At 38.8% G+C, this 15,914-nt stretch overlaps 10 protein-coding genes across 10 annotated transcripts; 3 read left to right on the forward strand and 7 right to left on the reverse strand. All coding sequences in view use genetic code 12, as the record gives it.

Moving 5' to 3' along the window:
• Positions 1 to 1,218: 1,218 nt before the first annotated feature.
• TMA19 (Tma19p) lies at positions 1,219 to 1,722 on the reverse strand (the record flags this gene model as incomplete). The annotated part of the gene is made up of 1 exon (XM_051815021.1): positions 1,219 to 1,722. One exon carries the CDS (start codon positions 1,720 to 1,722, stop codon positions 1,219 to 1,221), a length of 504 nt encoding a protein of 167 aa, XP_051671542.1.
• Positions 1,723 to 1,963: 241 nt separating this feature from the next.
• On the reverse strand, positions 1,964 to 4,450 carry DAP2 (Dap2p; the record flags this gene model as incomplete). Its single annotated transcript, XM_051815022.1, has 1 exon — positions 1,964 to 4,450. The coding sequence occupies one exon, from the start codon at positions 4,448 to 4,450 to the stop codon at positions 1,964 to 1,966; it is 2,487 nt and encodes an 828-aa protein (XP_051671543.1).
• A 1,126-nt stretch (positions 4,451 to 5,576) lies between these two features.
• Positions 5,577 to 6,809, reverse strand: CANMA_002903 (tRNA:m4X modification enzyme; the record flags this gene model as incomplete). Its single annotated transcript, XM_051815023.1, has 1 exon — positions 5,577 to 6,809. The coding sequence occupies one exon, from the start codon at positions 6,807 to 6,809 to the stop codon at positions 5,577 to 5,579; it is 1,233 nt and encodes a 410-aa protein (XP_051671544.1).
• Positions 6,810 to 6,940: 131 nt separating this feature from the next.
• BUD22 (Bud22p) lies at positions 6,941 to 8,296 on the forward strand (the record flags this gene model as incomplete). The annotated part of the gene is made up of 1 exon (XM_051815024.1): positions 6,941 to 8,296. One exon carries the CDS (start codon positions 6,941 to 6,943, stop codon positions 8,294 to 8,296), a length of 1,356 nt encoding a protein of 451 aa, XP_051671545.1.
• A 6-nt stretch (positions 8,297 to 8,302) lies between these two features.
• On the reverse strand, positions 8,303 to 9,757 carry CANMA_002905 (uncharacterized protein; the record flags this gene model as incomplete). Its single annotated transcript, XM_051815025.1, has 1 exon — positions 8,303 to 9,757. The coding sequence occupies one exon, from the start codon at positions 9,755 to 9,757 to the stop codon at positions 8,303 to 8,305; it is 1,455 nt and encodes a 484-aa protein (XP_051671546.1).
• Positions 9,758 to 9,897: 140 nt separating this feature from the next.
• Positions 9,898 to 10,596, reverse strand: CANMA_002906 (3-oxoacyl-[acyl-carrier-protein] reductase (NADPH); the record flags this gene model as incomplete). Its single annotated transcript, XM_051815027.1, has 1 exon — positions 9,898 to 10,596. One exon carries the CDS (start codon positions 10,594 to 10,596, stop codon positions 9,898 to 9,900), a length of 699 nt encoding a protein of 232 aa, XP_051671547.1.
• Positions 10,597 to 10,728: 132 nt separating this feature from the next.
• Positions 10,729 to 11,247, forward strand: MLC1 (Mlc1p; the record flags this gene model as incomplete). Its single annotated transcript, XM_051815028.1, has 2 exons — positions 10,729 to 10,731; positions 10,819 to 11,247. The coding sequence occupies 2 exons, from the start codon at positions 10,729 to 10,731 to the stop codon at positions 11,245 to 11,247; spliced, it is 432 nt and encodes a 143-aa protein (XP_051671548.1).
• A 173-nt stretch (positions 11,248 to 11,420) lies between these two features.
• Positions 11,421 to 11,996, forward strand: CANMA_002908 (uncharacterized protein; the record flags this gene model as incomplete). Its single annotated transcript, XM_051815029.1, has 1 exon — positions 11,421 to 11,996. The coding sequence occupies one exon, from the start codon at positions 11,421 to 11,423 to the stop codon at positions 11,994 to 11,996; it is 576 nt and encodes a 191-aa protein (XP_051671549.1).
• Positions 11,997 to 12,004: 8 nt separating this feature from the next.
• CANMA_002909 (ribosome dissociation factor) lies at positions 12,005 to 13,195 on the reverse strand (the record flags this gene model as incomplete). Its single annotated transcript, XM_051815030.1, has 1 exon — positions 12,005 to 13,195. The coding sequence occupies one exon, from the start codon at positions 13,193 to 13,195 to the stop codon at positions 12,005 to 12,007; it is 1,191 nt and encodes a 396-aa protein (XP_051671550.1).
• Positions 13,196 to 13,465: 270 nt separating this feature from the next.
• Positions 13,466 to 14,557, reverse strand: RIB1 (GTP cyclohydrolase II; the record flags this gene model as incomplete). Its single annotated transcript, XM_051815031.1, has 1 exon — positions 13,466 to 14,557. One exon carries the CDS (start codon positions 14,555 to 14,557, stop codon positions 13,466 to 13,468), a length of 1,092 nt encoding a protein of 363 aa, XP_051671551.1.
• Between the last annotated feature and the right edge of the window lie 1,357 nt (positions 14,558 to 15,914).

The raw sequence follows: 15,914 nt of genomic DNA on the forward strand, positions 1-15,914 counted from the left end.
GATGAATATGAAATTATCTTTGTAGATGAAATTTTGATCAGATGGAAGTGATGATGGATTTCACAGTTTACAAAATAAATAAAAGATATCAAATTTGTGGACATTTTAGAGACGCATATCAAAAAGATTGCGACGAAGTAACTTTCAAACATCAGTTGTCCTATATGTTACAGGGAGAATGTTTCTGTTATACCAGTACCGTTAGTAAGATACTTCATAAACAATACTGCCAAAGGACACACACTTGAACTCTAAAGATTACAGTGTTTTTCTATTACTAATGATACATAAAACTAAATTGTTCCTAATCTCGCACTACCCCGATTCACTATACCCATGACACTGAATCACATCCCGATCTATCATATCTAATGTATTGGGTGTGCCACTGGCATCTATCTCTCTATCCCCATACAAAAATTTCATTGAATTCAGTTCCAAATGATACTTATTGCAGAAAATTCTAAACGTTTTCCGTAGTTTCTTATTCCTATGCATCTTATAGGTAGCCCGTATTTTTGGCACAGCCGTGATGATGAGTGAAATTTTGTTTTCTGATGTTATTGAACTATCAGTGTCGGGAGTGTCTACGAATGACATTACTTTTTATGTTACTTCTTTTTATTTTGAAGTATTTGTTTCTTTTAGTGATTGGGTGGTTGGCTGATTTTAAAGATTGATGAAGAATTGATATTCTACCCGGTTCACCTCGCTTCGGGTAGTTTGACCTGACCAAAGTTATGCTTTGGTGTGGGAAATCTTCTATCACGCTTTGTGGTTCCAACATTCGATTTAATTTTCTCTCTTTTCTTATAAAATTCTGTTTCTACTTCATTTGAAAGGTTTTCTTTACGCGGCGCTACAGGTTTATCTTAAATTTATCCCAAATGGGATAATATCATCAGACTGAAACACCCCAACGTGATAAAATTCTTTTTTCAATTGATGCATGCCCTGTAGAGACTGTCATATTTTAGGTCCATTTTGCAGTTTTGAAAATGGAAAAAGTGTTCAACATTATGCTTTGCACCTTTTTTTTGGGGTTGTGGTTTGTTGCTGACCAATAGCAAGCCTTTTTAGTATAATAACGCAACGAAATATAACCGCTGAAAATACTACACTTCTTCCAGAGATGAGAAGACTTTAGCACATGGATCTTCCACCTACATGTCAGATATCAAACGGCCAAATTCAGAATTAAACTATACATCTATGCACCTAGATTTTGTTTTCTTTGACACCATGTTTCCAAATGGCAACGTATGGAGTGGTTCCGTCTTCTCTGTAGTTCAACAAAACAATCATAGCATCTGGGTCCATGGATTCACCGGTGTAGAAATCCCAGTCATTGAATGATCCCAAGACCTTCTTGACGTATTTAGTAGCACCTTTTTCAAAAGCTTCAACTGAATCAGGGTCGTTTTCAGCCAAGTAAGTCTTAACTCTCTTCATGTAACCCTTGATATAAGTGGTGAATGACTTCTTGTCGAATTGGGTTGGTTGCAATCTGAATGAGTAGACAACGTTGTTGACAGTTTCAGAACCGTCTTCCACAGCCTCATCAGCATCTTCAGCAGATGGGTTAGCACCAATATCAATGTCACCGTTACCAACGTTGACCATAGCACAATCAGCTTCGTAAACAGCGTCGTCGACTAACTTAACATCGTAAGCGTCGGATAATAACTCGTCGTTGGAGATAACGTCTTGGAAGATAATCATTGTGAAATGCTGAGGTTGTTAAAGAGAGGTGGAGATGAGCTTTCAATTGAAAAATTTAGAAAAGGGAAAAAAAAGAAAATTTAAAGTGTTGGAAAAAAAAAAGAGAAAAAAATTTCATCAAAGGATCACGTGTCCTATTACAAAGTTCCCAAAACGGAAACCAGGGGCGGGGCGGCAACAACTTGACCATGAATCGAACTGAAAGACGAATTACAGTCTAAACAAACTATACAAATAATACCTAATCGAGCTCATAATTGAATGCTCTTTTGAAGAAATCTAAAATTCTATCGTAAACAACTTTTTGTCCATTATGGTACGTCATTCCATGATTTGAATCGGGGAAAATCATAAATTCAAAATTTTCCACTTCTGCTAAATTGAACTCATCCAACAATTGCAAAGAATGTTGAACGTGAACATTATCATCACCACTTCCATGCCCAATAAAAAATTTCTTGACGTGTTTGAAGTTGGTGGCATTGTGAATTGATCCTGTTTCGTAGCCCAGCGGGTTTTCTTGTGGTGTTCTCAAGTACCTCTCAGTGTAGATTGAATCGTACAACTTCCATTTAGTGACCGGTGCAATGGCAACGGCATAGTTGAATATAGAGTCTTTGACATCAGTTTCAAGTGTTTTCAAAGTCAAGAAGCCTCCATATGACCAGCCCCAGATTGCAATTCTTTCACGGTCAACATACGACTTTCCGGCCCAAATATTAGCAGCAGAAATCAAATCTCTTGGTTCGTATTTGCCTAGTTGATCCCTGACTATAAACTTGAAATTGGAACCCAATTTTGAATTCAAATTGTTGTATCCGGTACCTCTTCCATCGACAGTGACTACCACTGCATCCAATTCTGCCGCCACCAAAGAGCTGAATGAAATTGACCACCTCTTGTCAACCATTTGCGACCCAGGACCTCCATAGATTGAAAACAATACTGGGTACTTTTTCTTCTTGTCAAAGTTCAACGGCAAGACCTCAACAGCATTTGCAAGAAATGGTTTACCATCCTCGTCTTGTAACTCAACAGTACTGTACTTGACTTCTGGAACCACATATTTTCTCAATTTTTCAATCAACTCGGAATTGTCTTCAATGATTTTCACTTTCTTTTCCAACCTCAAGTCATTGATTTGTTGCTTTGGTACATCAGGACCTAAGACCGACAAAAACAAGAATCTGGCACCTGATGAAAAGGATGACGAGTAGTAGCCTTCATTGGCCGTAATATCCCTGATATACGGAAGCCCATCGTCAGACCTGTCCAATAAGTTAATTGAATGAATGTGTCTCTCAATTGAAGACCTCAATGTGCTGGTGAAGTAAATTACATTTGTATTGTAGTCAAAAGCACCAACACCGCCAACAACCTCCCAATCGCCTTTTGTTAATAGTTCATATTCTGAGGTGTCAGGTGGTGAGAAGTAGGCCAAGTGATTAAACCCATTATCAACGACAGTGTCAATATAACCGTCTTGCTGACGTCCAACCGTTTTATTCTTGGGGACAAAAAGTGTGTGGGAAGTTATTTCAAACCAAGACTTTTCAGCCGTATGCGAACGAACTAATCTCGGTTCTTTCCCAACAAGGAAAACCTCAAGCAAGTCACTGGCACGGTTGGATGTTTTCACCAAAACTTCTTCCCCTACCCACACAACTTCGGTTATCAATCTTTCAGTCAGCTCAATTTTCTTTGAGTTTAACTCATGTTTGACAGCTTTATCCTTGGTCAAATCATACGTCCAAACGTCGACTATTGGATTTGGATAACCAGCTTTTGGATACTTTATCTTGACAATTTCAGGGTAATCTTCGAAATTGTTCTGAGCATAAAACGGAATAACAAATTCTGGCACTTCAGAGTTGTTTGATTTCAAAAAAGCAAACTTGTCACCAGCTGGTGACCACCATAAAACAATGTCACTTCCAAAAACCTCTTCTTCATAGACCCAGTCTGGTTTACCATTGAAAATTTCGGCAGACCCATCATTTGTCACTTGAACCACTTCATTCAGTGAAATATCTTGCACATAAATATTGTTTTGGTGAATGAATGCTACTTTCAATGAGTCCGGGGACCACGAAATTGTAGATATTCTTGCTCTCTTGAATACTGGCTCCACCTGCTGCGTGGCTACGTCTAAGATCCAGTAGAGCCCCAGTGAAGAGTGTCTCCACTGCGATGTAACATTTGTCTTGAGAATGACTTTTTGTAAGTCGGGTGAAGCGATAAAGTCTTCGACATTGTAAACTTCACCTTTGTATTCAAAACTAGACTTTTCAATCAATATTTGATTGTATTCCTCGTCAGAAACTGACTTTATAACCACCTCGAAATCATCATTTTTCTTGTCATTTTTGATAACATAAGTGCCCTTGTCATCGTGAATCGAGGAGGGGGTTCTTATCCATTGAATTTCATGGTGTTTTGCAGACAATGTATGCTCGTCGAAAATCTTTTTATTCAAAGGTATCTTGTCTCCAAATTCCGTTGGTTTTCTTGAAGGGGTTGCAAATATAGCATCATTCAGTTCTGATTCATAGTCTAACACATGAAAATGAATATCATGGTACGACTTTGTCTCCAAAGTAGTGAAAAAGTGGTCAATGGCCGATATCAAAAATGATGACCCCCATATTAAAACACCAAATACTACTCCAACGGTTACCAACCTCTTCAAATTCCGTGTTCGTCTCACTTTACCCTCTATATCTTTCATGTGTGTTTGAAGAAGCATAAAAGGATGCGACTGATATTGTCGATAAACTTTGATGCCGTTCGTAGAAGAAATGAAAAGAAAATGTGGCATAAAAAAAGAGAGAGTATTCTCTTTTTGGAAAGACAAAAATATTGCACAAAAAAAAAGGGCTTGCGCTCTATGTGTGCAGAATGATTATGATGATGTTGCTTATAATGTGGAAATCACGAACAACATCTTATTAGATTTATTCAACGCTTTTAAAGCTATCGGTGTCAATATAATCAACTTCAAACACCTCGAATCCTTTCCCTTTTTTCAGTTAGCTTTGTCATTACCTGGGCAAGTATGACACAAGAGCAAGGTTTGACAGTAGTCTGTCACTTTCTAGACGAGCCAGATTGAATCCCCTTTCTATCAAAAAAATCATGCACAAAACTAAAGTTTATCATTTGACAGCAAATAGAAGAAGCATAATATACGTCCTATTACTCAACTTTACCTTTGTTCATAGTACCCGTTCGATTGACAAGCTTACCAAAACACTGCATATACAATTACACCAGTGTACGGCTTACTTTGTTGTCTTTTAAATAATGCCAATAATAGAGGAGGTTGATGCTGGACGTCGTAGGGGAAATGACGAACCTATTGAAATAATGACAGCATCTGACACCAACATAAAGTCTATTTACAAAATAAACCCGACAGTAAAGCTAAGAAGGTCCTTTTGGACGTTTTGCAAAAGTCATGACATAGATATAAGGAACCAGAGATTTATGTTCATTGACCAAGAAGTAATAGATAAAGATACCTCAGCATCTTTGAACATGATAAAGGGGGATAGAATTGATTGTTAGGACTTTGCGTAAGGGCAATAAAATAGTAAGAGATACGGGAATATGGATGGATAAGTGGTTATCTAGTGATGATGGAAGCTTAACCTTATATTGGAGATGTTTGGTTGCAAATTGGTCGTACATATGAATATTCAGTCATTTTAACAGGTTTGTAGTTAGTGGATAGCAATCGCTAGCTACTTTATCAGCTCCGCCTACTTCTATATTATAATAATGAGCTATATAATTCTACATAGAGTAAAAGAATTAGCAAAGACGGCGAAACTTCATCATAAGTTCACCCAGTTTTATGGCCCCTTTGTGATTGACAAGCACACGTTCTCTTTTGTAATATCTGTATCAACGTACCAAAATATTTCAACATTGTATTCATCACCTAATATCGATTTCAACGCGTGAATTCTGCTTTCATCAATAATCCTTCTTGCTTTAATTCCGTATTCGTATCTCTGCTTGGAACATAAACCAGAATCTTTGTTGTTCCGTTCGTCGTCATTCAAGTTCACCCCCCACGAAACCATCTTCTTCAATACTTTGATTGATTGAGTAGTATTAAACCCCAAATTGTACAAGTATTCCTTGGACTTAGGTAAAAACTCGTCCCCGAAGCAAACATGGCGACAGCACATTGCTAGTAGTACACCTCCAAACGTTGCATTCTCGAATAAGTTCGAATTCAAAAGCAGCTTCAACGTGAGATCAGTGGCTGCCCCACATAAATGTTTTGAAACCGCGACCACTTTATTTGGACGAATATCCTCCAAAAATTTATCTACGTTTAAATCCTTTATATCGATCTTGCTTCTTTTAATAACAGGCTTTGCCTTGAATGGTTCAGAGTCTTGGATGATCTTGTTATCCGCCTTAAGCCGGTTTGTACCCCTATCTATCAACCCAAACCCATAATTTGGTCCACACTCAGAGGAGTCATACAAAACACATTGGTTCACACACCTAGATAACTCGCCTTTGCCACAGCCAAACTCCACGTAAAAATTATCCGACGATAATAAACCAAGTCGCTTCAAATTACCTATAATTGAAGATTGTTGTATTATGTGCTTTTGATTTGTCTTTTCTTCCAAATGCTTCAGCAACCCTTCGTGCTCGCCTATGATCCTCTTGAGTGGTTTGAATTGTATCTTATCTAGCAACTCTCTGTAGAAATTTTCGTCATGTTGAGGGCCACCATTGTCAAATAATGTAACTTGGGTTGAATTGCGCAATGCATGGTTATAATTTTCCACGTACCACGGATCATGATTCGTCTCTGGTCTAGCATTACATTTTTCCAAATGCAATGTCAAATCCTTTTCCCATACAGTGTGATTAGGATTCAAAGGACACGGGATTCGTTTCTGACTCGAAGTCGTATCATGAATCATATGTTCCGAGCAGTACTTGTTCTGCTTCTTCCTCAACATGCGACATCTCTTGTTCTTCTTGGGTAGAAGGTATTCACATTGATACGTTTGAGGCTTATCCACCTTTTGTCTCTTTGGTTCCGGCGTATCAGCCATATTGTTGGGGAAGTTTTCAAGTTGCAAAAGTTGGTACAAAGAAAAAAAAAATTGTTAAACTCATCTCGTATCTGAACTCATCCTGTACTTGAACTCATCATCACATTGAGACCATGAAACACACCAACCAAATGTGGAAATTGGACTTACTAGAGGCCAAGTTTGAGGATGTGTCTCCTAGATACCCCCATACGAAGAAATTGTTATTTGCATTGAACCATAACAACAAGTTGGCAAAGAAACTACCGACAACCAAAGCAGAAGCACAAGAGGAAATCAGAACACTCAAAGCTCGATACTTTGAACAGAAATATCATTCTGGGTACACTAAGTTGGATAAGGAGGTTAAAAAGTTTATTAAGCAAAAGGAAGCTCCGGATGTGTTTGTCCAAGACGACTTTATACAACAATTAATAACTGCTAAATTGATCAAATGCATAGCGTCAACAGTCTTGACAAGCAAGCAATTGAAAACGAACCCACCTCAGTACATCCCCTCCAATATTGGAGAGTATATTACCGACAAGTCCAGTCCGTTTAATCCGTCTCACTTTTTTGTACAGTATTGCCAAAATTCTAAAGAGGTGAATAATTACTGCTCAAACCTTTGGAATAGCAAAGCTGTCAAATCGATTATGAATGATATAGAGTGGAGCTTCAAGATGGTAAGGGGTAACTTATCCAAACAAGATTTTGAAGAGAGGAGGAAGCAAACGGGTAAAACTGTTGACGATGATAACTCGGATGCTGAAGACGAGAGCGCGTCAGAAGAAGACTCTAAAGAGGACGCCGACAAGGAGTCTGAAAACGAGGACAGATTATCAGCATTTGATGGTATGGTGGCAGAATCTGACCAAGATGATGACGATGACAACAATGGTGCTCTAGATCCAAATATCAACTACAATGAGGTTACCGACGAGGAGCCTTCAGAAGCTGCGAGTGATGAATCAGACTCAAATCTGGACTCCGGTGACGATTTTTTCGAAGAAGAGCCCCCAAAAAAGAAATTAAAAACAAATTCCAAGGATGACTACAACTTGCCTGAACTAGCTCAAGGTTACTACTCCGGTGGTTCAGACGATGAAAGTGACGATGTCGACAATGATGAAGTAGTAAAGTCAATCACTCAACAACGGAAAAATCGAAGAGGCCAAAGGGCAAGACAGAAGATTTGGGCTCAGAAGTATGGTAAAGAAGCCAAACACATTGTCAAGGATAGAGAGCGTATTCAAAGTGAGCGTGAAACAAGACAACGTGAGTATGAAGAGAGGCAGAGAAAGAGGGAATTGAAGGCGCAGTTATTAGCTGAAAAGCAACAACCAACTGGAGCCAACACAGAACCTTTAGGTGAACGTAAAGCTAGACTGCTGGTTACACCACCTACCGAGGATAAAAAGATTCATCCATCCTGGGAAGCAAAGAAACTAGCTGAAGAAAAATTGAAAAACGTCAAGTTCCAAGGTAAGAAGATTACTTTTGATTAAAAGTATTTATAATAGGTCGTAATTTATCTTGAAATTGTTGAGAAGATCTTTCTCAGTTTTTGCATCACACCATGACTCACCTTGAATAGTGAAATAGTAATGACACTTTTCTGGTTCACTCACTGATACTAATTCTGGCCCTTCTCCACAAGTGAACTCGACCGTAGCTGACCGTCTAGGTCCATTCCAGCATTTAGCTCCATCCTGATAGGTGATTTTTCCATCTTTATATTCTCTAAATTTACCAATAAAGATATCGTCTTGAGAAATTCCTTGTAGCAAATTGATTCTGTAGTTGTAACCACCTAGGTTCTTGGTGATGGCAACTTTCTCATAAGCTCGAAGAATATCTTCCGGTCCGTAATCAGAACTTAAATTGACTTTGACACCCTGTATCTTGGCTTGAAGTTTCTCTAATTCCTGCTCCAACTTTTCAACTTCATGATCCAATTCATTGCTTGAAAAATCCGACTTGTACTCGATTACTGGCTTAGGTAAGAATTTATCTGTCAAAAGCTGGTAGTAGTAATGTATCATATTTGATATGGACGGAGTGAAATGGGTCACCTTTTTAACACCCAGGTGCGACATTTCCTTTGCCTTTTCAGCTAATTGAGCTATGATCTGGTTAGTTTCATGAATGTCCTCTAGTGCTTCTTCTTCCTTGTTGGAAACATATTCTTGAAACTTGTGTATAACCTCCTTCACCGCAGCATCATTGAAGTTGGGGTTGTAATGAGTAGATAAAAAGTTCAAGATGGTTTCCAAAGCTTGAAGTTTCGACTCCTGGTGTAGGATATCCCGCTTGTGCAACTCTAACTTGTCAGCTAATCCTCCAAAATATTCTCGCAACTGATCAAAGACTGATTCGTCCCGTTCTTCTAAGTTTTCAGACTGAAGTTTTAACTTGTTGATTTTGGCTTTCAATTCTGACACTTGCAGTTCCAAAGAGTCTAATTGTTCGCGCAATTTGCGCCTACCATTGTGAGCACGCTTGATTGTTTGCTGTTTCTTTACACCAGCTTTCTTCATAAATGCCAACTTACTATTCTTGTACTCCTCAAACTGACGGTGGATTTCTCCACATTTGTTTTCACAGCCACCTAGCTTGTACTCATCCGACCCATCGCAACAAATTTCATAGTCACACACCCCGTCATTTAGTTTAAATTGGTCAATGTAGTTTGGAAAGTGCCCCTCGTTTTTACAGTAAAACTTGAATGGTGGATTTGGGCAGGCATTTGTACCCGGTTCATCTGACCCGTCAGGACAATCGCAAATGTCGTCATTTATCTGGTCATAAGATAGTCTTATTGAGGTGTCGTTCAAACAGTGCCAGTATTTGTTACCCTGCTCATCAATTTGCGGTTGGTATAGCAGTTGGCGATCATCACTGACACCTATCACATTAGCATTTACCAACAAGGATAATGCTGTTGATATGATGAAGGATTGAAGCATTTGCGGTTGGAGTGGGGACAAGGTTTTAAGGATATTTTTCGGCGCGTTGAAAAACGACTTCATTACATCTATACAGTTACACAAGTCTGCTACAAATCAAGCTATGCAAAGCGACAATCACCCTATCGACTACAATAATTTCACTCCAACACAACGCATTCGCCATTCATTGACAAGCTGCACAAAATCTCTACTGCCTTGTTGGCCACCTCTTCTAAGGGAACCGTTTTCAAATCACTATCCACAGCATTGCCCATATCGGTCTCTTTAACTAGCCCCGGAAGTAGAGCATTAACTCGTACTCTCCCTCTCAATTCACTCGATAGACTCTTTGTGAATCCTAATAGGCCGGCTTTGGAGGCAGCATACACTGCTGTCCCTGGCAACACATGCTCAGTCAATGACAATACAGACGCTATGTTTAGAATCGATGGGTTTCGTTTATGCTGTCGTATCATGTGTTTGATGCATAGTTGACTCAATATAATGGGGGCTGTGAGGTTAAGGTTGATGGTGTCCGTGATCTGCTGCTGCGACATCCTATGCAAAAGAGTGTGCGTAGTTATACCGGCGCAATTCACTAGAATCATATGTGATTTGAGCAGTTCTTGAAGCCTGGAATGATCATAACCGGGGTTTACTAGTTGAAGCAAGTCGACCACCTGAAACGAGTGTTGTTGATTATAAGCTGACGGGAGTTGTTTTACTGATTGCAGTAAAAGAGTCTCATTTCTGGCTAGTAATGTTATTGACGCACCTTGACTGGCAAGTTTATTAGCTATGGCTAATCCAATTCCTCTAGATCCTCCAGTAACAAGTGCAGATTGTCCTTTGAACATTGATGAAAAAGTAGTGTACAATTGTCGTGTTCCGTCTTTTTGTTTTGTTTACATTTTTTTTTGTTATTTTTTTTTAGGGGGAGATCAACTTTGAAGAAAGAAAGGCAGTGCCATTGATATATAAGCTTCACCATGGTATGTATTCGTTGCCTCAGCTTGAAAGAGAGAACCTGAGGAGCTCATGTTGATTTCTTTTAGTACTTTACTAACTTATAATGCTAGTCACAAAACACAAAAACCTATAAGGACGCTTTTGCCCTCTTTGACAAAAAGGGAACAGGCAAAATCCCTGTGGAACATTTGGGAGATTTGTTAAGAGCGATTGGACAAAATCCAACTCTTGCTGAAATATCAGAATTGCAACAATCAATCAAGACCCCTGATTTCGACTTTGAAACTTACCAGGAGATTATTAATCGTCCTGACGGATTTAAACCTTTGGGATTGCCAGAGGATTACATAAAGGGATTTCAAGTATTTGATAAGGAACAAACTGGATATATTGGTGTTGGTGAGTTGAGGTATATTTTGACATCTATTGGAGAGAAATTGTCTGACCTGGAAGTAGACGAGTTGTTGAAGGGAGTAAATGTCACCTCTGACGGCAATGTTGACTATGTTGAGTTTGTTAAATCTATATTGGATCAGTAAGTTATTGAATCTAGCTTAGTATATGCAATGTTTAGAGTAATTGTTACGTAGATAAGTGTCAATGTCTTACAGCTGTGTTGGTTCCTTGAGAGATACAGCGTGAAAAAGAAAAAAAAAAATAAAAGTAAAATAAGACCAGGACCAGGATTTCCAGCATCCCAACGTCTGCAAATATGTCTCTCACCGAAGTTCCAAACAGTCTAGAGGCTCTCCGTAAAGAGCAAGAGTATGACCCTCGCCAGAGCGAGAGGTTTCATCTATATCCCAAAGACAGAATAGAGGCACTTGCAACCACATCAGGACTAATTGGCCTAATGAGTGGGTTTTACGATGGTGTGCAAAAGGCAGCTGCACGATACTTGCTCGAAAATGGACACCGTCTACCCAAGACTAAAGGAGGATGGTACTTTTACCACAAGAGGAAAAATTACGAAATAATTGTTGGGGGTACATCGGTGGGAATCAAGCGGGGATTGAAATATGGCGGTGTCGTTGGCAGCTTGTTCTTACTCGAGTATAGTTTGGACAGTATACGAGAACAGGTTGATTTTATAAATACAACGGTGGCTGCACTTATTGGAACAACCGTTTACACCAGGTTTCAACATTTGAGTCGTTTGCAAACAAGAAAAATGATCGTGAGAGGAACTACAGCCGGGTTATTATTGGGTATAATACAAGATTCTTTAATATATGCAAGGCTGGGGCATGTATGGTACATTGATGAGTACAAACGTCGATTAAAGTGAGTGCATATTCATTCCTCCCCCTCCTCGTCGGAATCGTCCAAGTCGGGAATAGGATACTTTAACAATGCAGCCACTCCAGTCAATTGATTTAATTGGATCCCCAGCTCATGCAAGCTGGAGAAAATATACACTTTGGCTCCCATCTGTTTGGCTTGCTCTGTCAAGTCAATGTACTGTCTTCTAGTTTCTATATCATCATTGCGAAATAATGCATCCGAGACCATCAAATATCGAATGGCATCTAAATTCAATGCTTTTGTAATTTCTTCCAACCCGTACCATGCTCTTCCATCGTCATCGTTTAATGCTCTTTGGAAACGCAGCAATGCTTGTGACTCTTCAAGAAACTTGGTATCTGATAGTTTCTTTTGCAGTTGGGAATCAGCCAAAACCTCTTCCAAGCCTTGCAAGTACCCCGTTGAAGAATGAGTCACCAATATTTTGTTCTTATTGTCCAAAATCAGTTGAAAAATTTTAGACTCCTTTGTAGATGCATTTTGCATCGTTATACATTCCTGTATCAATCGTTCATATAATGTCTTTGCTAAAAACCCGGGCGATGCTAGTATAATAACCTTTAGTCTGTTGAAATCAAAATGGCGTATTATTCCTTGGATGATCATATTGTAGAATGAATTCATTGCTTTATCTAGGTCGCGAGTTCCATAGTCCTTATTCTTTCTTGGAATAGATTTTTCAATTTTTGACTGCAAAACCGTCATTTGGTCAGTCACATAGCATAAATGGGCAACACCTTCTTGAAAGACTACAGCTCCAATATCGGCTTTCTTTTCAACCGAGCATAGATCGTCCAATAACGTCATATCATATTCATCCCAACTTGATTTCACAATGCTCACTTCTTTATTCAACTCAATCTCGGCGGTGTGATAACTATTCAAAGGAACGTACTCTTGTTGTAATAAAGATTTCCCATTGACTCTCATTACTGAATCACTAGCAATGTAATCGACGTCTTCTACTAGTAACCTTAGCTTGACTAGTATCTTTTCCATCTTCAGTTTCCCCTTTGTGATTTGATTCTGGTTGCCCTTTTTCACATTTCGATGGGTAAGCAACTGTACTGTGTCGCCCTTTTTGATGAGATTGTATAAATACCATAAATCCTCAGAATCTTCAGGCACTAGACTAACAGCAACATTTTTGTCCTTTAACTTGACTTTATTTTTGACTTGCATTGGAAGTTTTGGGTGTAGCGTGGCAAAGAATTGAAGAAGACTCCAGACAAATGCATTTTTTGATGGTTTCTCTTTTTTTTTTTCTGGTGTAGCTCTACCCAATTGCATCAGAATGTTTTGTAATGAGTTGCAAGGGTATCATCAAGGGAAACGTACTGAAGAGCTTGCAGGTGCAATGGGAGGAACAGTCACTATCTCCTTTCCATAATACAATATGTACATCTACATGCATTCTGTAATCCTTAATTCGTTATTTTATACACGTTAGTTCTAAATCGTTTCATGATTGATTTTTATTGGCTTTTCCAAAAGGTGTCCCATTCTTTCAATCTTTGTACTCAAATACCCATCGATTTCTTTACTATTGATACCATTGGAACCATCCTTACCTTCGCCTCTCCAACTCAATGGGATCATGGGAAGTCTTTCCATAACTTTAACTTCCTGGTGCTTTCCTTCAACAGCTATAATTTTATCCGGGTTGTTTGTCAACAACTTTATTTCAACAAGACCCAAATCAAGCAAAATTGCCGTTGCCAAGGAGAAATTACGAGCATCTGCTGGATGTCTCAAGATTAAATTAGCTTCAACTGTGTCTGCGCCAAGATCCTGTAAGTTGTAAGCTTTTAATTTTTCACCAAGACCAATACCTCTGCCTTCTTGTCTCAAGTAGACCATACACCCGTGTCCGTTTTCTCCCATGATTTTCCCTGCTTGATCAAATTGTTCTCCACAATCGCACCTAGCACTCCATGCAGTTTCACCAGTGTAACATTCGGAATGAATACGAACCAAAGTCGGATCTGAATAGGTAAGTTTATCAATGATCAAATTGCCTTGTTCGTCAAATTTCAATTGACGTTGGTGGTCTGATTCATCAATATCAATATCAGCGATTGTTCTCCCTGGAGTCAACTTGCCAATAAATGCCCCTCTAGTCATACGGTCCTGTTGTGTTTCACCAGGTCGTTGTTTGAATAAGGACCTAGACCGAATATCTTCACCAAACACTATAGCTAGATGCTCTTTATTGTCGATGTTATTTTCGTACAAATGCAAAAAGATGTCAGGGCCGTGCGTGGTGGGGATACGTGCCCTGGCTACACATTCAACCACTGGTAATTCATCGGGTAGATTCGTTTGATCACGCATGTCCTGAGTTATAACTGGTGGGGGCTGTGGAGTACCAACAGGTCTAGAAGACAATGGAAGACTAGTGCTCGATGGACGCGGTGTCACTATGGGAATTTTGGTCACATCGGGAACAAAATGTTTGTGGGTCTTGATGGTACCATTCTGTTCCTGTAAGGACGACCCGTTATTACGGGAGGCTGCTGGCTGTGGATGATGCAATAGGGACATTTTTGACTTGTTAGTGAAACGAGAGTGTGAGTTGTATAATTGTTGGTATTGGAGCTGGCGATGTGACGTGGGGTTGTTGTTTTGTTGATTTATATATAAATGATTGTGAGTTTGGTCTTTTGATGCGGCGAACAGAAAGTCTTGTTTTCTTGGTAGTGTTTTATCAGATGTGGTTCTTCTTGTTGTTGTGGATGAGCTGCTATCTATTATAACTGTCATGCGGTTATAAAGTTTGATTCTTAGTAAGCTCGGTATTCGGCTGAAGGTTTGAAAAATTAATTTTTTTTTCTTCTCTCTTTCCTTCTGACTTTATTTTAGTATTAGTAAAAACTTATGACTAAAAATTAACTAATAAAATTGAATTGCAACCACACAAAGTAAATCAAAAGAAAACAAAACTTATTGACTATTGTAAAAGATGTTCACTAGACAATTTCAACGTAATATCCTGGTATATTTATAATCAAGATGCAAGGTAGGAAATTAGCCAAACTTCAGTTCTCGAGTCAACACTCCTTTGTTTGGCCACGACGTTAAGATTCGAGTTCTTTTGTGATATAAAAGAGTTGGTTGACAAACAATAGACAACTTTTCAAAATCAAAAGGTGCAACAATAATACAAAATTTGATCCAAATATCAAGCGCGAGTTCGGACTGATATTCAATGAACAACAACAATAAGTGCGTGGAATCTCTGCAATCTGATTTGAAGATGTTTGTTTAAATGAGTTGATAATTCTTTTTGAGAAAGAAATGAACAATGGTGTGGTGACAGAAGGATTGAAGAAAAGATATTTTTCATCAGAGAAGAATCTAACTGTTACTCAAGGCCCCTATAACACTACATATCTCCATTTAGTGGTTCTCCCCACTATAAAGTCTCCATGTGGCGTGTAAAAAATTATTTACACTTTTCTTAAACCTTTTCACAGTCATCTGTCCTGTATATAAGTTTGAAAAACCGCATGAGATTCTGTCTTCCAGCGGATATGCTTACGTAATCAATTATGTAATGATGAGGGATAATTAATTTTGCGTAAATCCATAATGCGGACTTTCAATTTTCGGAAATAGACATATCCAATTTTCAGGAACAGCTTTAGGTGTTAGAGATTTACTTGGCGTTTGATAAGTGGATCTGATCGAAGATCAGGTTGTAGGGCAAATGCTAAGCATTTTTTTCCAAAGCCAACACTAGGTGGAAAGAACAATGCAAAAACGAGTGAGTCAAAACAAATGCGATTGCGGCGTGGCTCTCTCTCTATGTGACACGGCCATTATTGGCTGTGGCTTCACAATTGAGCATACTCTGAGATTGCTACAAACAGACCCTATTTTGAAATCAAATTTTTCATTT

This window comes from Candida margitis (assembly GCF_024628925.1).
Source record: "Candida margitis strain CBS 14175 chromosome Unknown scaffold4, whole genome shotgun sequence".
Lineage (NCBI taxonomy): Eukaryota > Fungi > Ascomycota > Pichiomycetes > Serinales > Debaryomycetaceae > Lodderomyces > Lodderomyces margitis.